Source organism: Phoenix dactylifera, chromosome 11, assembly GCF_051530095.1.
Source record: "Phoenix dactylifera cultivar Ajwa chromosome 11, Ajwa_hap1_PhDact_Kaust_v1.1, whole genome shotgun sequence".
Classification (NCBI taxonomy): Eukaryota; Viridiplantae; Streptophyta; class Magnoliopsida; order Arecales; family Arecaceae; genus Phoenix; species Phoenix dactylifera.
Window position 1 is genome coordinate 16,301,523 of NC_143200.1, and position 22,444 is coordinate 16,323,966.

Here is a 22,444-nt window from a genome sequence, read left to right on the forward strand (position 1 = left end):
ATATACAAAGTCAAATATAAATTTAATATGATTTGGGATTGTGGCAAAACATGCTAGCCACAAACAAACTATAGCACACCTCGCCATGCTGAATGTATGATCGACCAAGTTGAGCGAGCGTGTGGTCACCACCCTAACACTCTCAAAGCTTAACAGAGCTTGGAACTACTGGGCTTCAATAGATGCAAGTGTGTTTGCGTTAAAATATCTAATATAAGATTATTAACATAGGTTTAAAAATTCAAACTTTTTTTTTTAAAAGATAAATTTTCCAACATAATGCACCATGGCCATCTTATGCAGCTTGCAAAATTACATTGCTACAAAAAACATCATACCGATCTATCTTAAGGTTTAACACATATACCATGTGCATTAACTCGCATTTTTGGATTAATTCATGCCGAGGTATCCCTACGGGGACTGGACAGGATGGTTCGACCAACCTGGTACCGGACCGGTTCGTTAAACGAACCTTGCGTTGGCCGGCCGACCGTACACAGCATTTATAGTTTCGTAACGCACGCAGAAATACCCATATATAACAAGCACGCGTCTCCCCTGCCCCGTTCCCAGACACTGCCCTCTTTCCTCCTCTGTTATCCTTTCGCCACCTCTCCCTTTGTTCTTCTGCTCGCCGCCCTAGGGTTTCTTCCCCTCTTCTCCTACTCTTCGATCCTCGAATTCGCGGTTCCTTCTCGAAATCACCGGAAAATCCCGTCCTTTCCGTTGTTCTCCGATCCCGATTTCATCCTCCATCTTGCGGATTTCTTGGTCCAAATCTCTTCTGGTTTCCGGCGCCATCGATGCCGTCCAATAAATCGGTAGGCGGGTCGTCGGACCACCACCGACGGCCGCCGTCCAAGGAAGGGGACAGCTATGAGGCTTCGTCGAGCGTTCTCTGGGTTGGGAACATCCCTGCAGACACCGTCGATTCGGTTGTCATGGACGTCTTCTCCAAGTTTGGCGCTTTGGACTGCAACACGATGCACGGGGCCAGGAGCTACTCGTTCGTGTTCTTCCGGAGCATCGACGATGCCAAGGCTGCGAAGGATGCCCTCCAGGGCTCCCCGCTGCACGGGAGTTCCATCAAGATTGAGTTTGCACGACCGGTTTGTCCCTCCCCTTCGTGTAATATGATATGGATTTTACGTAGATTGACCGGAGAATTCGTTTGTTTTTCCTGCTTGTGCGTTACGTATGTGTTAATTCTGTGGGTAGATTGTGAGGATGATTCCAAAAATGAATTTTGTATAAGGTTTTAGTTTATTTCCAATTAGGACATGTTTCTCTATTGGTTTCCTTCTTGTGTTTTTATTTGGAAAAAAAGGGTAAAAGAAAAACGGATTAGAAGATTTGATAAACGAAACAAAACGGTGGGGAAGTTCAATATCTTATCTGATAGAATCATATCGTTGAACTTAATTATTCAAGGATGGTTCCCAAATCTGTTTTTTTTTTTTGTGTGTGTGTTGGGGGGGGGGGGGGGGGGTTTCTATGCCTGATTCTTTTCCCCTCCTGATTAGTCTTTGGTTATTAACAGGGAAGTTCAAAGGGTTTAATGGAATATACAATATGGCAATTTCTGTAATAATTGGTGCCGTCTAATTTAGCAGAAATGTGTTGGAGTCTCTGCCATAAATGATTATTACTGAAAACCATGACCTTTTTTTGTTGGTAATGATTTAACTTTCTTGCTCTGTTAATGGTAGCCATAACATAGGTTTCTATCTGGTTTGACATGCTTTCTGAATTTAATAGTAGGCCCCTCGCTTGCCCCATGTTGTTTACAGGAGGATTTAAGTGCTGTTGGTATGGGGCATGTTGGCTGGCATGTGCTTCTGTCAGTACATGCTATGCGGTATTTGAAACCCTAAAAGGAACTTTTTGCTCAGTATCGAGCAATCATGAGCCATATCACTATGAGTCTATATGCGCCAATATGCCTGGCACCCATACTTACCTAGTACTGGGTGCTGGTACTGACCCTGCATGGGCTGAAACTTGAAACAATGTTACATGTGCATATATATATATATATATATATATATATATATATATATATATATATATATATATATATATCTACACATGCAAAAAGGTGGATGACATGAAATTGATGGTGGTTTGTACAGTATGTGCGCATTCTGATGGATTATACCCTAATACATCATGCTTCTTTGTTAGGATTAAGGATACATAATTGGTCAAATTTAACAAACATTAACAAATGAATGGAAATGCCTTTTGCGTTTGGAATTTTGAATCATGAATGTTCATAGTTGTCAAAAAAGAATTGGAATGCTAGAAGTTGATGGTAAGCTTGCAAAAATGATAGAATTATCTCAGTGAAGCAATCTAGTTTAGGGGTTGTTGTTTTTGATTCTCCCTTTTTTCCTCACTTCATTTGCTCAATAAACTGTTGAGTCAATTTGGAGATGATGTATGACATGGAGTTTGAATACCTTTTAAATTGCTAGACAATGAAATGCATGTTTCTTTGGAATTCTGCAACCATGAAAGTTTTGAGTGGCTTTCTTTTTGCTAATTCTCCAAAAGGATACTCCTTATAATGGGGTAACAAATAACGTGGAAAGTTGCTAATTAAAGTGTGGCTAACTCCACAAATATGTAGAACCTAGTCCATGCACATTTTTTGATAAAGAAGGTTCTAATTATATAGTTTAAAATACCTATAAGGCAAATGGAGGCAAAATCATCCTGTTGTCTATGGATGAATGTAGTTGCTTTATGCTTTCAAAATGATGGAAAAAAATTGCATCTTATCAAGCACATTGAGGATAGTCTATTTATTTTTAAGTGTAAAGTCCAGTTATACATAAATGATGAATATAAAGGATTGAGGGCAGTTCTGCTAGCAAAGAAACTTGAAAAAACAGGCGATGGGCTAGGTGCAGACCACCCAATGGGCCATGAACGTACGCTCCTAGTCATGCATCAGTGTGTGTCTCGCAGGTGCATGCCCAGACTCATGGGTCACCAATATTGAGCTGAACCGCTTCCACCAATAATATAGATTGAAATAGAGGAAATATAGGATGCTGTGTATATGCAAGTTTAGCAAGTATGGGGTTTGATACACTGACTGTTATAGAAACTCTTTTAACTACTGAATTTCAACCAGTTACTTGTGGTGCAGTGGTTTGTTTTGGATTTCTAGTGAGATAGTTTTGTTAAGGTTCTCATGCTGAGCACCATTTCATTTGTACATGCAAAGAGTTCTGCTTTGACTTATTTACCCCCAAATTGGCCACATGTTGGCTTTTTCTGTGATTGAGTGGTGGTTTGTTATGAGCTTGCTAGTGAGATGCTTTTGAATAGTCAAGCTGTTTTGAACAATTGAAATCATTTTTAACTAAGAGCATGGTTTAGGCTGTTAAGCTTATTAACTCTTGTTGTGCTGTTGCTAATAAAAGAATTTCCTTTTTAAGTGCACCTTTTCCTTTTTAAGTGCACCTTCTGAAGTAATTAATGCATGTGGAATAAAACTCTGTTATTGACAACTCAAATTTTTGTCAGCAATTGGAATTCCCCCTCAGAAGTTAATCTTTATGGGATGAAAACTGCATATAGTGTGGAGCTCTTTTTTTATTTAACATATAGATTGTTGTGAGCAATCGGAGTCTTGTGCCTATCTAGTCATTGAGAACATCTTATTTTGAGGCAGTTTTTTCCTACTGGATGGTAGAAAACAACATACCTTATAGGTTAGTGTTTGTTGTGCCTTTTTAATTTAGTTATTGTTTCTAATTTGAAAGAAATTTGGTTGTAGGGTTGTAGATCTCAGCTGCACCCATAAAGTTTGAAGGGATCAAAAAGTTCTAAGCTGTCTGTTGTCTACAACTATTTATCTTTCTTAGCTAAGTTGCAATTAGATGAATTTATGCTTTTTTCTCCTTTCCAGTCTCTATGCTTCAAATGGAACCATATTTCAACATTGCTGGCTGCTTTTGATATGATTATCTTGATAATACCATTAAGAATTGATAGGTTGAGATGAATTAATACAAATGAATAATTGGCACTAAGCGATCTGAGGAGGGCAAATTTGGATTCACTTGATTGCAGTAGTTCAAGGTTATTGAAAATAGTTATCTTGCAAAGGCAAAGAAGATATTATTGTTATTGTTTAACTATGGTATGCTAAGAATGTGCAAGATATTATGTATATCCTGCATGGCTGTGGGGAAAAAAAAACCATTACAACTTTGTTAAAATGCAACAGATTGCGCTAGAAAGATAATTTGTTCATTTGGATGGGTGATTAATTGCATATAGAAAAGACTACATTATTAATCATCGATAAGTGATTAAATTTGCAAGTTCTGTTGGTGATTCCTCTTTGTGTTGTGCTACATTGCCAAAGTGCCTAGATGACCGCTATTGGCACAATGCCTAACTTATAAAGTAGGCAGTTGCGCAAGTGCCTGTCCAATTGCCCAGGCAACTAGCTTAGCATAAAAGTTGCTGAACCATCTATTGCTACTTCAATTTGATTTAATTGTTATGAATTTTTTCCCTATATTTAATAATGCAACAATTAATGTGCTTGTAGTCAAACCCTGTGGACATTTTGTATAGATTATTCATTAACAATAAGGAACACTTGCTAGGGAGCTATGCCTAGCATTCCATGAACCGCTACGACACATGTTTTATTGGTCCACAGCAGCTAGAACGTGGTTTTTTTAGGTGAGGAAAGTAGCTTCTCCGGTTTCTCATGTCACCTTAAGTTGAAGAAAAAAAATAAAAAACCAGGAACCCACAGTACTCTGTAATAAATCTAACCATCATTCAATCTCGCTCTCGCATTTTTCCTCTCTCCATGAACCCTCGTTTCCACTCTGTTTTTCAAATCTTTACGCTTCCATGTCTCCTCTATGTCCTCTCACCATTAATATGAACCCTCAATTCCCCTTGACATTCGCGGACTATTGCAGGAGTGTGGTGCCCATCAGGCCACACACGTCTATAGGGAGGCGAATGGTGCAGCTGATTGGGTTGCTTTCTATGTGGCTCACCATTCGGATGGTTTTATTTGGAGAGAGCATGACACAGTGCCAGGTGCTTTATCTGCTTTGTTGTTTTCGGATTTTGTTGGCTGCATCCACACCTGTAGGGTGTGGGCTGCCATTGTATCAAAAAAAAAAAAAACCCTCAACTCCCTTTTATTTCCCAAAACCCAAATCCCCAAATGAGCTGGTATTTTTTCTCTTTTTTTCCCCCTCAAAAACATCTTGAGATCAGCTAAGAGGGTGTGGTGATGAGAGAAAGTTTGTGATATATTGCTTCAGATTGAACCATGATAATTACTTAAAGCCTAATGGTTGATGTGATGATATATAATATATATGTTTCGTCACAACAGCTTTTGGCTCCATCCATGAAGAAAAATGCAAGGTGAGAACCACAGTCATTTGTTTTCTTAGAGATTCCCATGATTTGATGAAGTAGTTTGTTTATGAGAACAAATACGGTCTTATTTTGACTCGAATCATTGATGGAGGAGAAATCCTCCCGACCATTGTTGGGCGCTTCAAGAAGGAATATGAAACTTTAGATAGAGAGAGATTTTGGTGGGGGGGGGGGGGGGGTGGCGGTGTTTGGGTTCTCCATGGAGAGCTTCGATCATAGAAGAAATGTTTTTTAATCTTTTATTTGGAGGAGCTGGTGTTTGCCAGCTTTTAAGCATGGTATGGTGTGCATGGAATGCTAGGCATGGTTCCCTAACTTTCCTTGTAGGTATAATAATAGTTTTGAAGGTTTTTACTAAGATATTTAAATGTAGCCTGCATATGCAAGTAGTCAATGCATCGCATAGCACATATGCAACATTGGGCGCATAAGCAGGAATCTTCATGGTTGGCATTCTTAGAATATATAAAAATAATGAAATTCAAAAAATTAGATATTAATAAGTGAAAAATCAGTTATTAATATGTAAAAATTCAGGAAAAAGAGAAGATTTATGGATATAACATAATAACTAGGTTTAAAGTTCTGTTCGGTAAATAAAATCTGTAGTATCTAAGCTATTGGTCTTCAACAAGATACCCAAATTTGTCCTTCAGGAAATGATTTACCAAACAAGCCATGTTTATGACAGTTCATATGTGCTGTAGCTGCATACATGAGCCACTTCGGCCTGTATAGCTGCCTGGCAGCTCCCTATGGCCCAACCCCAATGCGATGCTATCACCAAGCTGCATCATATATGCAGGTGCATAGGTGGCTTCCTAGACCGCATTTTAAAATGCTGGCTATTATTAAAAAATAATTAATAACATATATCATTTTTGTTCTATCTTAATGGTAATGTTCCCTTAGCTTTTTTGTTCATCCAACTTAGCAGCAGTTGGTTCTTTGGTCTAGTGTTTTTAACGAATTAAATTTTGGAATGCCTGTGCGAAGTGAAATACATTTATATTCGACTCTAAAAGTATGAATTATGCTACAAACACACTAATAGCATATCAATTATGCATGTTTATGAATTGAGACATATTACACAAATTAACATACATTTATACATAGATAAACACATATGATAGTGGGTGACTGATAAAATTATGGTCTAGATATGCCAACCTGCCTAGCTATGTCCCCAGAACTTGAGTAGCACTCATGCTTGATGGTCTTAGTTATAATTACCTAGTGACCTATGGCCCTTCTATGGCTTAGGCAGTTGTCCAGGCCCCAAGGAGGCCACTCCTAATAAGAATAATGGCCATAGCATCATAACATGTGTCAGTAATTTTTTTACTACATTTGACAACTCCAAATACATCTTCTGTGTTTTGGTGATCCTATCAGAGCATGATGGTTCTACTAATGTTGAGTTTCATGCCTTTTTTTTTCTTCTGACGATCGTAAAAATTAACAAATCATATCTGAAAGGGATAATAGTATTTGATGTTTCTGGAAATAACAGACATGCATTTTTCTCAATCTCAACAAAACAAAGCTGTCCAATATATAAAATCCTTGTGTATTACTAAAGCTTACATTGCTAGGATTGTGTATTTTCCTTGTGCATTTGCACCCAATGTGGGCAGAGCGTGACACAGAATGCTGTGTGGTTTGCTTAACTCATACCAATGGAGACATCATAAGTGATGTAAATCCTTTGTTTTAAATCCACTTTACACTATCTATCCATTGTCAGAAATTTGTTGTCTGATCCTTTTATGTATGTTAGTTATGTGAGACTTTTCTATTTCAATCATAATTCTAGAAACCATGTATGCTGCCAGTCATGTTGCACAAAAGACAAGTCACGGGGATTTCACACGCCATGGGAGTGGATGATGACTGATTCTGTGGGAGTTTTGTTGATCTCAGTAGTAACATATCCAATTCTGACTGCATTAAATAAGTTGTTTGCCTGCTTATCATCAGTTATTTTTTCCACCTTGTGTGCTGGTATTCAGTTAAATTTCATAATCTCACTCCATCCCTACATGGTGAAGTGTTGTTCAGAGGCACAACATGAATTTAAACCTGTATATTATTGATCTTTTAAAACTCAATCATTTCCGAAGCTACAAAAAATAGTATACGGAGTCAAATTGCATATTATTGTTGACCTCATATTGTTATATGCCTGATATGTTTCTTTGCAAACTGGACGATGTTATAATTTTATAGTACATTGAAATATTTTGGCTCCTACTTATATTGTTATTGGGTTCACTTGTGCAGAAGATGTATGTGCAGTCAAAATGCATATGAACTTTATTAAGGCCGTGCTTTACTATTGGACAAGAACCCTGTTCAGTTTTTTTTTTTGCATCATTGCTTTGGACATCAGAGCGATGTGTTAGATATCATGTTGTCTGTTTTTTGCATAATATCTTTGTCTACGTTGATGTTTGGGTATTGTAGCTTGAAAGACGCATTATTGTGAGTGTTGCGACTTTTTATACTGAGCAGGTGATTCGATTACATTATATATTTAGTTCTGTTGAATTCTATTATAATATCATACTTCTGCAATAAGCCTATTGTACTTATAGCTAAACCACATTCATAAGAAAAAGTCATAGTAGTCATGTGAAGCCCAAGCTTATCTGCTTTCACTTGTAATTAAACTTCTAAAAGGTTAAGAATTGACTAAATATGAATTGTTGTAAAGGAAGATCTGCTTTTTGCCGTTCTGTTTTAATTATTTGATTGCTAGTAAGCAAGTGTTTCATCCATTCATTATTATAGTCTGCTACGTTTTAAACTTTTTTAAGTCTGACTTAGTTAGGGCATATTTATATGCTATAGGAAATCAAATTGGAAATAACCAGAACAAAACTATAGGCAGATGAAGTTTTGGATTTCATGTACTAATTGATGATTTCATCCTTTTCATGCCTTCTCCCATTAATCCTTTTTACACAAGAAATGCATAGCTGACCCATATACACGAGACAAGACCTGTCAATTATGGGTTTTTTCCCCCTCTTTGTAAGTTTTAGTTAAGTTAATATGATAATATAGTGATATGTTAAAATACCTATAGATTATGATTGAAGATTTTCTTCCACATGTTGCAGTCATTTGCGGTGGAAAATTACATATGAAAAATGGACTGAGAATTTTCTTTTAATTTTTTGGTTCCAGGCAAAAGCAGCTAAGCATTTATGGATTGGAGGAATCAGTTCATCTGTCACAAAGGAACAACTTGAGGATGAATTTTTGAAGTTTGGGAAGATTGAAGAGCACAGATTCCTCAGGGATCGAAACTCTGCGCTTATTGACTATCACAAGACTGAAGATGCTATTGCTGCTCAGAAAAACATGAATGGAAAGCGTTTAGGTGGTGAACAATTGCGTGTTGATTTTCAGAGATCACAACCTCCTAGAAAGGTGTTGGTTATAGTGTTGGTTTTCCCATATTTTATATTGCTTGCATGCCTGTTATCCAATATTTTTAATTAAAGTTAGTGACTTTTGTTTCTTTGTTTTTTGGTTTACCTTTGTTGTACTGCTGTGGTCCTGATATCATTTTCATCATGACTATAGGATTGGCCTGACCAACGAGACTCAAGAAATGGACAGTTCGGCAGTCGGGGTTTGGGGCTGCAGGAACGGTTGCTGCCACCTGATGGAAGAGGTTTTCATGATTCTTCCTATCATGGGCCCAAGAGGCATATGGTATTCCTTGAACCAGAAAGTCAATTCTTAACATATATTGATTGGCACGTTTTACCCCGTTCTTTTCAGTCGAACTTCAGATTAGAAGTTTTTCCATCTTATAAGCTGTTTCTTGTTTTGCATTTGTTCAAACTTTCTCAGCCTTATGGAGGACGAAGAGACGGCTACCCAACCAATGTTCTTTGGATTGGATACCCCCCTTCAGTACAGATTGATGAGCAGAAGCTCCATAATGCCATGATTCTGTTTGGTGAGATTGAGAGGATCAAGTGCTTTCCATCGAGGAACTATTCTTTTGTTGAATTCAGAAGCATTGATGAAGCTAGGCGTGCCAAGGAAGGTTTGCAAGGGCGCCTTTTTAATGATCCAAGAATACAGATACTGTTTTCAAGCAGTGATCTTGCACCTGGTAAGGATGATACACCGCCATTTCCAGGGTTTAGAGGGCCTAGACCAGAGATGTTTTTTGCTGAAGGGCCTATTGGACCTTTGGAATTGTATGGTCCTGGTCGTGCAATAGCCCCAAATAGTTTTCCTGGAGCCTTGCTTCCGAATAGCATGCCTGGACCTGGTATTTTAATGAGGCCATTTGGACCACAAGGATTTGATCCTTGTCATGGAAGTCCAGAGTTCCATGATTTTGGTGGCACTACCATGCCTTCTAATTGGGGATGGCGATCTCCATTGGCACCTGGTATTCTTCCTTCTCCACCAAGTATGCGCCCTCCTTTCCGACCCGTTCCAGGTTTATGGGATGAATTCGACATTAGGGAACCTAAAAAATTAAGGATGGATGGTTCTTCCACTGATAGCGCTTTCTTTCATGCGACGAGGTTGGACAGTGGGGGTTTTGGAGACCCCTCTGGGTTTTCTCAACCTGATAGAGGTGCCTCCGGTCAAAATTGTCCAAGTCCAGTTGTTCGTGGCTATGGTGAGCTTCATCCTTCTCCTGATAGTGACCATTGTTGGCGTGGTATTCTTGCCAAAGGTGGAACTCCTGTTTGTCACGCTCGGTGCGTGCCAGTAGGAAAGGGCATTGACTCTCCATTGTAAGTTTGAACACTCCCCAGCCCATTCATGAGTAGATTTATAAAAAAAATTGGTTATCTGTTATGATGATTGTCATATGAACCTTTTTTGGCAGCCCTGAAGTTGTTAATTGCTCAGCTAGAACGGGATTGGATATGCTCACAAAGCACTATGCCGATGCCATTGGCTTTGACATTGTCTTCTTCCTACCTGACAGCGAGGATGACTTTGTTTTTTACACTGAATTTCTCCATTACCTGGGCTTAAAAAATCGTGCTGGGGTTGCAAAGCTTGATGATGGGACTACCCTATTTTTGGTGCCCCCATCAGATTTCTTGACCAAGGTATTGAATTTTTCTGGTCCTGAGCGCCTGTATGGTGTTGTTTTGAAATTGCCACAACAATCAACTAATGCCGCGGTACAACAACCACAACTAGCAACTCCTCTCCTGCCATCCCATTACATTGATCAACAAGAGGCATCTAATTCACAGAAGGGTTATCAGTCTGTCCCACAAAATGGAGATCAAGCTTTAAAAGTTGATTACAATAGGTCGGTGTATGGGGAGCCAATGCATCATTCAGGTGTTGGGAAATCACTGTTGATGCTTGCTGATGAACCAAGCACAGCACAATCAGCTTCCCTGGATGATGCTGGCAATTCTACTGCTGTTTCCCAGGTGGGGGTTTCCTTGACTCCTGAACTAATATCTACTTTAGCATCTCTGATTCCCAGAAACAATCAGTCATCGGCTGCTGGGACTGTTCAAATGCCATCAGGCTCTACTAATGGGCCAGCTGCATCTTCTGCTTCTGCGATACATGCTGCATCAATGCCTTTTGAAGGATGGAGACAAGACCAAGCGGTAGTTTCTAATGCTCCCCTAGAGCAAACAAGCTATCTTCCACAGCATTTAGGTCAACAGTTTAATAGCCAGGCACCACTCAGCTCTCACTTTCCAACATATGCTAACATTCCAAGTGGACCAGATCATTCTGCAGAACCTATTGTTGGTAGCACACAAGCTCAAAACCCTGCTTTAAACATGCCAGAGGCTCCATCTATTCTGACCAGACCATCATATAATTATTCAATACCATTCCAAGGTGGACAATTTCCAGGATCTTTCACTTCTCACAGCAACTATGGCATGTTACAGACAACAAATCCTGCTGGTGTATTCAACCAAGCAGTTCAGCAGCAGTTGAAACCCCCTTCCTCTTCTACTCACGATCAAATTGGAAATCTGCCCCAGCCCCAAATTGCCATGCCACCTACTCAAGGGCATCAGCCACAAACTGTTTTGTCTGGTTCAAGTACGTCAGGTAGCGATGCTGATAAGAACCAGCGATACCAGTCAACCCTTCAGTTTGCTGCCAGCTTACTGCTACAACTTCAACAACAGCAGCAAGCTAGTGCTCAAGCTGTGCAAGAGCCCGGGAATCAACATTGAGAAATGTTCTCGTGTGGCAGGTATTCTTATCACCTGCATTTTATTGATTTAATGATATGCTGAAGTTTCTTTCTTAATTTAGTAGTAACTCTTCGATGCCATTGCGAAATTAGTATCTATTAGGTGCATTTAGTTTAGTTATTGGTTCTTTTTTCTTGTCTGTATTCTATGATCTCATTATTTTCAGGTGACATTATTTCTCATCAGTTGTGCTTTCAGAAATACAATTATGACATTATCATAACAGGAACATGTTTTTTTTTCAACAAGTTTCACTGATAAATGAAAAATACTTTTGATGATTGACTACCATTATATTGATAATAAAACTCTCAAAAGTTTTTGTCTTCTACTGAGTATTGATTATAACTTTTATGTGAGTTTGAAATACGGGCTATTGTTGGTTTTCTATGGTATGCTTCTTTTTTCCCCTTTCATGTCTACTACTGGAAATTAGTAGTATTATTATGATTCATAATGAAGTGAGGGGTGTGGGCAATCCAAGTACTTGTTAGGTTTACAAATACCATGATGTTTTCAATCTCATATTTTTTGATTGGTTTTAAAATGAAAAGTGTACTGTGCAAAGTTATCAAAGGAGTCTACAGTATTTTAGGAAAATTTCTGTTCTTAATTAGTTTCATTTGGTTTAATTTGGAGATTAGAGGAAATATTGATCTGAAGTCTAATTTTAGGTGTCTAAAATATGATTATACTGTTAGCAGCATTCTATTGGAGAATGAATCAAATAACTCCTAAGAAAGCCAGCATATAGATTATGTAATGCCTGTCAGTTGTATTTTATGATACTAGGTTATATAATAATTTTCCAATTTTATTTTATGATATGAAGGGGGGAAAAGGAATGGATAATGTCTATATAGCAGGAAGCTAGAGATGCCATCAGTTGGTTTGTGGGAAATTAAGCATTGCTGCTATAAAGTTGATGATAATTTGATATGATGCTTGAATTATTAAATCATAAAGTGTATAAGAGCATAAAATACGTAGTTATTAAATGTTCTATTACTCGTCGTCATCATTATCATCATCCTAAGATTTGAGAAGGAAGCATAGTTACAATGAAACACAACTTAATAAGATTTTTTTATTTACTATATGCTTGAATTAGTTTTCTAAGTACTCTAGAATCTGTTTAATAACTAACAAATATCCGTGGGGTGCAATGACATTAACTCTTGAAAGCTATGTCATGAAAGTATTAATTTATTAGCAATGTAAAATTTAGAATGTTGGTTTCTTGTGTCATCTATATATGCCTATAACGTGCTATGTAATTTGATCTTGAATTAGTTGTTATATATCTGCCTTCAAAAGTTTGGTCTTTGAATTATGTTTCTTCCTTGAGTTATGGTGTTATGATGATTATTTAAAATGCTTGGCACACACACTGAAATTTTTGAAATGCTTGGTTGATATGGCACGAGCCTAATGTTAAGCAATAAGCATATTTCTAGGTGTAGATCAATCATTGTTGAAATGCTGTGTCCCTTTAGGCATGTATACTTTACAAAACTAACTTAAATGTATTTGTGCCAATTGAGATAGAATTTTGGCCAAATACTCAACAATCAGTAATTTGCATGACAGAAAAGAAAAAGCATGGTCAATTTTGACACTGGCTTATGTGTCCTTGGATTACTAAAAACTTGGATGAGAACTTCATTTTTCCTGGGTCTACTTAAAAGTGTTTTAGAATTTTTTTTCTTTATTTTGAGAATGTTGCAATTTTTTTTTTTGTTTTTTATGTGTATAAATGTAAGACAACCCATAAAGCAGTTCAAATGAAAGCGTTGCTGCATAAAATTTTGAACTGTCTTTCATTCTGATTCTTTTTCTTCTATATCATTGTTTCTCTTACCATGCTTCTTTAACCAAATTATTTGGTCACCTCAGTAGAACTTAAAATCTTGTAGAGAAATCAACCTTTTGTTGATGAATGCTCATACAACTTTATATATGATTTCCTCCCAGTCTTGAAGCTTTCTTGCATTCTCAATATGCTTTTCGTAATTTCGTCAAATGGTAAATCAATCTTAATAGAACCATAGGTATTTAAATTGAAAGGAAGCATGATCGATATCCTGCTAGTTCAAGGAACTTCTACCTTCTAATGAATTAGTAACTTAGTGGAGAAGTAGGAGGGATCACTCTATTTTGTACGACTGTCATTTATAGTTGGACTCTTGAGAAAAGGATGCGGTGTTGGGGAGCCTTCAAAGCCTTTCCCTTTTTTTCTTGCCTCGGCTATATCATCGGTGAATCTAAGAGTTCCAAACTCCCTCCAACTGCCCCTCCCCCCTTTTTAAGTGACGTTGTCCTTACTTCCTCTTACATTCATTAGACCTGTGTGATACTAGTAATATACAAATTCCACCATTCAAACAAGATTAATCTAGTTACCATCATTCTCACGTATCAGCTGTCTGAATCGTATTTAGACCTTAATTAATCAACATGGGGAATGAAGGTCTACATTCTTGTTTACTGGGGCCCCACCTCCGTAGAAGAGCTTTATTGGTAGGAGAGCTGATCTGTTAACATGTTTGTGAAGGTAGCATGCTTGTGATGAGCAGCTCTGCCAGCAGTTAGTTTGCTTTGTTCCGTCTCAATTAGTTTCAGTGTGTAGAGATAGCCAGCCAAAGTACTTCATATTCCCATTATTATATCTTCAAGGTTTCCTGCTTATCCTACATAAGTTTGCTACGAATTTTGTATTCACAGCAAGACTTTTGGTGATTGTAGAGCTCCATTATGTTCCCTTATTCCAACAGATACATTGTCTTTTCAATATACTGAAATATTTAGCCCCTAAGGAGGTATATCAACTTAGCATGGATTCCTATATTTTATAGAAACAATGAATTTAAAAATTATGAAAAATTAATGTCAAACAAAATTTTTAAAAACTTTTTATCTGCCTTTGGCTGGAGCAAAACGCGCTAAAAACTTGACCTTGAGTTAATCATAACGTTTTTCGTGAGTTTCCCATGGTGTGAGGATGCAACAAACGATAAAGATTTGAGCACTCCATGTTATGATTGTGGATACTTATTTCGCCGTTCCCTTTTCCGTCAGTAATTCGAAGATGACCCTTTTTTAGCTGTGCCTCTTCCAAGTTCTTACCCTCCCTTCTCGAAATAGACAGGAAGGGTTATAGGTAATAGCCTCTTTGGGTTAAAAATCAAGATTTTGAGGAGTTAGTTGGCGGGTCAAATGGTTTCTTGAGGTAAAGGACTTCAATCTCGCAGGGTATGATGAAAAGCTCTTACCAGGATTGTGTTTCCAGGTCGATTGAATCAACATTTCCCTTTTTGTGATGGAGGGCGAATCGAGTCTCAAATGGGCATCTGGGACCTATTTTTTATGCCACCTTGTTAGATTAACTGTAGGCAACGTTGTTTCAGGTGTAAAGCAGGCATACGGATTCCAAGCCTTATGCATGCAAAAGAGCCATTGGAAAACAGGCATAATGTAGGAATAATTGTGCTGGTCAATGTGCGATGACAGCCATAAGTATTCCAAAGGAGAGCTGTCATAAGCTATTTTTTGGTATAAAGGCATCTTTTATACCTACTTTTTACTTTTTTATGGACAAAAACCCTCTTGTAAAAGTTATTCCAAATATGGCAACCAAATAAAAAATGGAATTTCTGTCATAACTATTCTTATAGGCATAATTTTTGCCATGTCCATCATTCTCGTTCCCCTGAACCAAATGCAGCCTGATAGTTGAATTCAGGATATCGGAAAATGCCTATACAAAAAGTTTTTTAAGAATTAATATGTACATAAACTAGAAAAGCTTCATTAGTTATGTCAAATAGCCATTATTATTATGTTCTTAGCGTACTCATTTTAGTCTAACATAAGGATAAGTTATGATTGCTGGTATTGTTAGGGAATTTTCATTTGATTGGGCTTCAGTCTTGATAATACTTGAATAAAGTGAAATGAAAATGGCATAGAGGCTTGTGATCTGACAGATTTTCTGTGGTCCTCATTCACTTTTCTCGAGTAATTCATTGATCGGTCCTCTTCCTCTTTGTGCATCATGTTATCTTTCAGGCAAGTGTTTTTGTTAATTTTCTACTAACGATTATGTACTTCCTATGGAAACTATTAAGGTTTTATCCATTGTAATTTTCTAGATGTTAATATTTTTCTGGGTACCCCAGTGCATTAGTTCATAATATGTAGTGATGGGAAAGTTGACGAGGATGATGCCTTAAAATATTTTATTGCAAGTGGTTCGCATGCAACTGTCATGTGCTAGCGTGATGGTTGGAGGGCATGATACCATATGGATCACTTCAGGGCAATTAAGATGTATTTGCGCTAACTGATAGTGGCAAAGTGGGTTTATATCAGTTATATAGGAAAATGAGGTTGATTTAGGAGTAACCTAGATCGCTTGGGTGGTTGAAAATGAAGTCATGGGCAGCCATCATTTGGTTTTGTATGATGTGGGCATTAGATTCCAGAGTTGCTTGGTCATGTTAAGCAAAAGATTTTGACTAGTAAGGTTTTGGTACATATAGTATTAGTAGGAAGGGGTAAATTTCCTTTAGAGGCTTCAACTTGTTGCTTGAACTCAAGGCAGCAGATGCAGCTAAGTGAAGGAAAACTATAATTAGTTGTGGATTTGGATGATATAGAAGGACATGAATGTTGTGTTTAGAGGCAAGGAGAGATGTTTCCCCTAAGGTGAACTTGCATGGACTTCCATCAGCATTGTTTTGGGATGGCTCATGCCAAGGCCACTTGAGACTAAAAGGGGAAGTTTTAGGAGGATAGGACTTATAGACTAGTTGAAAGAGGTGAAGTTTAAAGGTGTCGAGATGGTAATCGGCAAACCGTTACCAACTCACATTTGCGATGATATGCATGCATCAAGTTGGGTGCGTTCATTTCTTTGTAAGTAGAAGAATATCTGATGGAAAATGTTAAGTTTGTAGCATCAAATTAGTGGGACAATTGTATTTACAAGTATTCATTTTTGCGTTGCCTAACTTTCTACTAGTTGTTCTTTTGAGCATGAGGAGACTAAGGAAGCATCAATTGTTCTTTTATCCAACTTTGTATTTGACAGTAGACTAGTTGCATGTTGACTATCACATGCTTTTGGAAATTGACAAACTATATGTGGCATTGCTGGTAGTACTTTCAATAAAGGTGTGTTTGGCTCATGGAATCGAAATTGGAATGGAATCAGAATGGTCATATTCTTCGACACATTTGGTTCGTAATTGGGATTGGAGTTGGAATTGGAATGAAATTTGAATACCAGGTAGGAGTCCGGATTGGATTTTGAGGAATTGGGTCGTTCCTATTTTTTCTTGAAATCGGAATAAGAATGGGACTCCTTCCAACCAAACAATTGGAATGAGTCACTTATTTCCATTACCATTTCAAAGTCCAACTCTCCCCACCAGACATGCCCTAAGATTAGTAGTGTTGACCGAGGATTCATGTTTTTGGCATTCTTCTCCCTCTAAAATGTCAAGATAGCGTCAGGACCTAGGATTGATGTTGCAAGCTCTATACAAATTCCGATTTTTGTCAAATAAGAATTCCTTAAACATGCTTTTGCGAATCGGTATTTTCATGTGGATTTGCAATACGATTCATTATATATTGTTTTAAAGAGACGACTTTCCGTGAAGGCATGTATTTCATGCCTTTGCTGGGACTCGGGTTTACCTAAATTACTTGTTCCCATTTTGCAAATTTGTTCGTTTCATACAGATTTGCAATTTGATTTCTTATAAATTGTTTTAATGGGATGGCTTTCCATGGAGAGACGTATTTCATGTCTCTGCTAGGACTCTAGATATATAGGATTGGCAATTGAGTTGGAATCTAATCCTATGATAAGCTAGATGCTTGGGTCTCACTATAGTTTTAATCTTTGCGTCCTTACAAAATTAATGGTTGGAGCTTGAAAGCTCGGAGAGGTTAACATTGTTTGACAAAGTGAGATCGTCGAAGGATCGAGGAGTTCAGATGTATGGATGGGGCTGATGTATTATTTGAAAGGTTGGGAAGAGATCCTAAGGTGTCTCAATTATTTGAAAATTGTTCGGGTCATTAGATAAAATTGTAAAAGGTATGAATTTTTAGTCCATGATTATTGATCAACATCTGTGATTTATCAAAATCAATATTTTAACGAGTTATTATCAAGGATTGTAGTACTCGTTTGCTTGTTAACACATTAATAGTAATTAAAAAAAACGTATTTTCTAGTCATACTGGGGTTCATTATTAAAGTCGGGTTCCCTAGAAAATAGGGTATTTCAATTTTCAAACCTAAAATCAAACAAAGTGAACCAATGGATCAGGTAACGTAGGACGCGCTATAGTGGTGACGCCCTTTTTGCAAGCAATCGGAGATTCCGGGTTTGATGGTGTATTTTTCAACAACCGGAACTACGTAATTATATTGCTGGTGGTGGCCACCCTTCCTTTCCCAGAAAAAAACATGCATTTGAGCACCCGTTTGCTCTTGTACTCTTCGTCCAACCATTCAATATGTGGCATTCTTATTGAAACACATGCACGGCTGCCAAGAGTCCATAAGATCTCCAAAGAGAAGAGAAAGACAAACGTGGCATTGCTATTCCCAGATTTTTTGGAAGGCCTCGAAAGAGAAGCTCTTACTAGAGGCCAATTTTTTTTTTTTTGCCATGGTTAGGATATATTTGTAGCCTCCGTATGCAATTCTTCTTTTGCGCCCTAGCGGATGCGACTAACTAGTACATTTAGCGTAAATTGGCAGGCTAGGGTTAGGAACATTCTTAAGAGTAAACCCTGAGATGAGACGATAGGCATTTGTGCCCTTGTCCGTTATCATCGTTGCCAGTCTCTCAGAGAATAACGTGACGTGGTCTTGCTCTGGAGCTTCACCAAGGTGGCGTTTCCCCTGCCTGCAACACGATCGAAATGTGAACGGTTGAGGGCACCAATTTGAGATGGGACGTCGCTTAAATGCCTCCAAGCTTTATCAGTTGCATGCGTAAGTTGGCACAACGCGACTTTTCATCTCTCGTGCTTATCCAAAATTTTGATCTACGTGCCCCCGTCGGAAGCACGGTTTCATCCGACGTGTTGCATTGCTTCTCCGAAATTATGATCTACGTGCTTGTACGAAATTTTGATCTACTTGCTTATCCGAAATTTTGATCTACGTGCCCAGGTTCTTGTTAAGTGATTCCTGGATTCGAAATTCTGCATGTTTGTGCCCTCGACGTCTAAATGATTCCTGGATTTGTTATTGCGGCATCGAACAAGATTTGAACAACCATAACCGAAGGTGGAAGTTGAGTTCTCGATGGTTGTTTGTTAAATGTTTTCTGGATTCGCTATCGTAGCATCGAACAAGATCCACCACGAATCTTTTTATACAGGAGTGGTGTTAGCACCTACTTGCTTACGCGGGAGTGGATATGGTTTCATGGCATGATGTACTTGAACATAAGCTATTTTGCTCTCATCTAATTCATGTTTATTATAACTTTTGTCCGACCTAGATTCAAATTTGGATTTTAGGTTTTTTTTTGGATTTGGATGAGGATGTTCAGTAAAATTCAAACTTAGGATTCCAGAACTTAGGATGCAATGCTGGCTAGGCTCAGCAAAAGATATAATTGAATTGGTCGGATTTGAGCTTAACCCAGCCTGGACTTCGAGCCTACTTTTCAGGCTTGAGCCTAGTACTTACTTGGGCTTGGGGCTTTGAGTCGGGCCTTGGGTTGGATCGCAGGCTTCCTAGATTTTTCTTTTAGTTAAAAAAATATAAAAATGTATTTGCAAAGATTAAATATTTGAAAGTGATTGATAAGGCCCATGAACTTATGTTTATGGTTGTTATAAGGAGTGTTAGCGAGGCTTATTATTTATTTATTTTTCTTGTGACCAAAACCATATTCCTAAGTAGGGGTGAAAGTGGATCGGATAATTTGCGTCTGATATGTTTTCATATCCGAATCTGTCTAGATATAGATAGAAATTTGATTATCCGATTAATACCCATATTCATATTCACATCCATAAAAAAAAAAAACGGATGTGAATATGAATATGAATAGACAACTATTTGATTGGTATCCGAATATTTTATTATATTTATAATCTTATTTAATTTTATATAGTACTCATGAATTTTTAAGAGAAATATATAACCTAATTAACATGCTATTAACTTGATTTATCATTCATTTAATTTTTTTTGATTTTATGGTTATAAAATTTAGTTATTTTATTTAAATTTATATTTATATCCATATTTTTAGTATCCGATTTGTATCAATATCCGTTTAAAATAAATATGGATATAAATTTTTGCGTTCAACTAATATCCGTATTTGTATTTATATTGTTAAATAAAACAAATATGGATATGGACATACTGGTATTCGATCCGTATCCAATTTGGTTTCAACCATATTTCTAAGACATAAGTATATGTTCTATGTTATATAAAATTTGGGTCAGGTATAGCTAAACTCGAGCTTGGCCGGTTTTAACAGATGGGCTCATATGTTATGCCTGGCCCAACTCGTCGGGTTTAAAATCCATGCCCAAGCCCATCCAAAATGCTTCGAGCTTTGGTGGGCCATCCAGCCCATGAATAAGACTAAACTAGAGACACGTCGAAGAAACAAACCCAACCTCCTAATTTTGTAGGTTGTTCTTATACCTATTGAAAGTATTGATATTGTTAAATAATCATTTAATATATTCAATTTTTTATAAAAAATAAAAAAATATTTTTAGGTATTTTCAAAATTTATTGCTAAAATATTTAGAAATCTTAGTAACTTCTTTGTACAATATATTTATATATACTTTTCTTGCACTCTCTCTATAAAAAATGTAATTGATGATTATTTTTTATTTTTGTTATAATTAAAAAGTAATAATAATATTTGATAAAAATTATTTTTGATATTTTTATATTATAATTTATTTTAAACAATTTTAATACTTATTATTTTAATGAAATTCGGTCGGGCTAATAATTTGGACTCTTTTTTAAGTCAGTCTCCATGCGGTTTTAATAATCATGTTTTAAACTTTTAGTTATCTTTCGTGATATGTAATCTACATAGTGAATTAAGATTCTTTATTATAAAATTAATATTATTTTTCATTATTGAGTTTTACTAAAAATTCGATTTATATTCGACTTATGTTCGTGTTAAGGTAGAAAAATATAGATATAACTAGCTTCCAACTTGTATGTATATGGAGTCAGGATGAATATGTATATGCTTAATATATGATTTATATCTATGTGTATATATGTATATATGTGTGTATGTATACACATATATACATATGTATATATATATATATATATATGTGTATACACACACATATACATATGTATGTATGTATGTAACTATGCATGTGTATATGTATATGTATTTAGGTATGTATGTATATATATGTATGTATATATAGAGACGAAATATGGATATTAATTTTTGATATCTATTTAATATCTATATTCGTATTCATATTCGTAGAATATAGGGATACAAACAGGACTATATCTCTGTTATACGAGGCCGATGCGGAGTACGATGATGGCATATATTGGACTCCCAAGGGGGCACGCTCGTTTAAATTCCATTGCAAGAAATCTTCAATGTTATGTACGTCCGGTGGAATCCCTAGGATTTAGCTCAGCCTGTAGTGGTCATCGAAGTACAATGTTCTTTCTAGTCTAGCGCATGATTAGCATTCACTGTTTCTCTTCCTGACGTTTTTAACATCAAACGTGGAATACTGATGGTGTTGGGAACGATTGCATTCACTTTCAATGTTAAGAGAGCGAGCATTTGTAGCCTTTCCATTCCATTGTTACCGTTGAGAAGAAGGTGATGTATTTCTTCTACGAGATTCTTCCGACAGAAAAATGTTTTACGCTATCTCACTCCTTTGTAGATCTATTTTGCAGCATAAATGCCTCGTGTTTGTCCAGTCGCCGTCAAGCTTACCAATCTATTATTATTTCTCTTTGTAGGTGAAGCTGGACGCCATTTTCACCCTATTTTCCTGCTGATGGAGACGTGGGAGAGCAGTCTTGTATATTCCGCTGCATTAGCATGCAGACCGAGTTTAACGGCAGTGCCATATGGATAGATGCATCATGAATATGTTTTCTTTACCAAAAATATTGGACTAGTAAGTAGGGAAAGCTGTTTTATTAGGATAAAGAGACCTTAGCTGATGATGTGGTTTTAAGTTTTATATGAACCGAACAACAATTTTAGAATCTGGATGCTTGGTCATTGCAGTAACCTATTAGTGCCATTGATGATAACAATTTTGCTTGTTCCATTATTTACGTTTGTTTTTTGATCCCTTTTTCTCTTTTAAATTGAACTCAGATCTCTGGCATAACCGACTAAGTGGTTTTACTAGTAAGATAAGGCTAGCACCTTCTTCTTTTTCACTGTTCATTGAATCATTTATTTGAATTACTACTTAGTTATATGTAATTGAATCTGGAATGACTTGAAAAATGAAGCTTATTTCTCTACAAGTAGTAGGTTCTTATACCTTGATCCAAGTGTGGTTGGTCATAGTGGGACTATCCTTCTGGGTTTCTTGTAGTTGATCTTGTGACCAAGTTCTTGTACAAGGATGCATCTCGGGTTGGGCTCAACTTGTATCCCATTGGCCCAACTTTCCTGTTGGATCGGGTCCAACGAAACTTTTGTGAACTTGGGCTAAGTCCGACTTGCTGGTTCCAACCCAGCCCA

The 22,444-nt window shown here is 37.1% G+C and overlaps 1 protein-coding gene across 3 annotated transcripts; it reads left to right on the forward strand.

Annotated features, from left to right (window-relative positions):
* Window positions 1–537: 537 nt before the first annotated feature.
* LOC103707754 (flowering time control protein FPA-like) lies at window positions 538–22,019 on the forward strand. 3 transcript variants are annotated; one of them, XM_008792369.5, is made up of 6 exons: window positions 538–1,112; window positions 8,632–8,877; window positions 9,034–9,165; window positions 9,307–10,214; window positions 10,310–11,668; window positions 21,703–22,019. In XM_008792369.5, exons 1-5 carry the CDS (start codon window positions 807–809, stop codon window positions 11,646–11,648), a joined length of 2,931 nt encoding a protein of 976 aa, XP_008790591.2. In that variant the 5' UTR covers window positions 538–806; the 3' UTR covers window positions 11,649–11,668; window positions 21,703–22,019. The 3 variants fall into 3 exon arrangements, with proteins under 3 accessions (XP_008790591.2, XP_038984154.1, XP_026660689.2); XM_039128226.2 differs by lacking the exon at window positions 21,703–22,019 and adding an exon at window positions 18,868–19,193; XM_026804888.3 differs by lacking the exon at window positions 21,703–22,019 and adding an exon at window positions 13,260–13,492.
* Window positions 22,020–22,444: the final 425 nt, after the last annotated feature.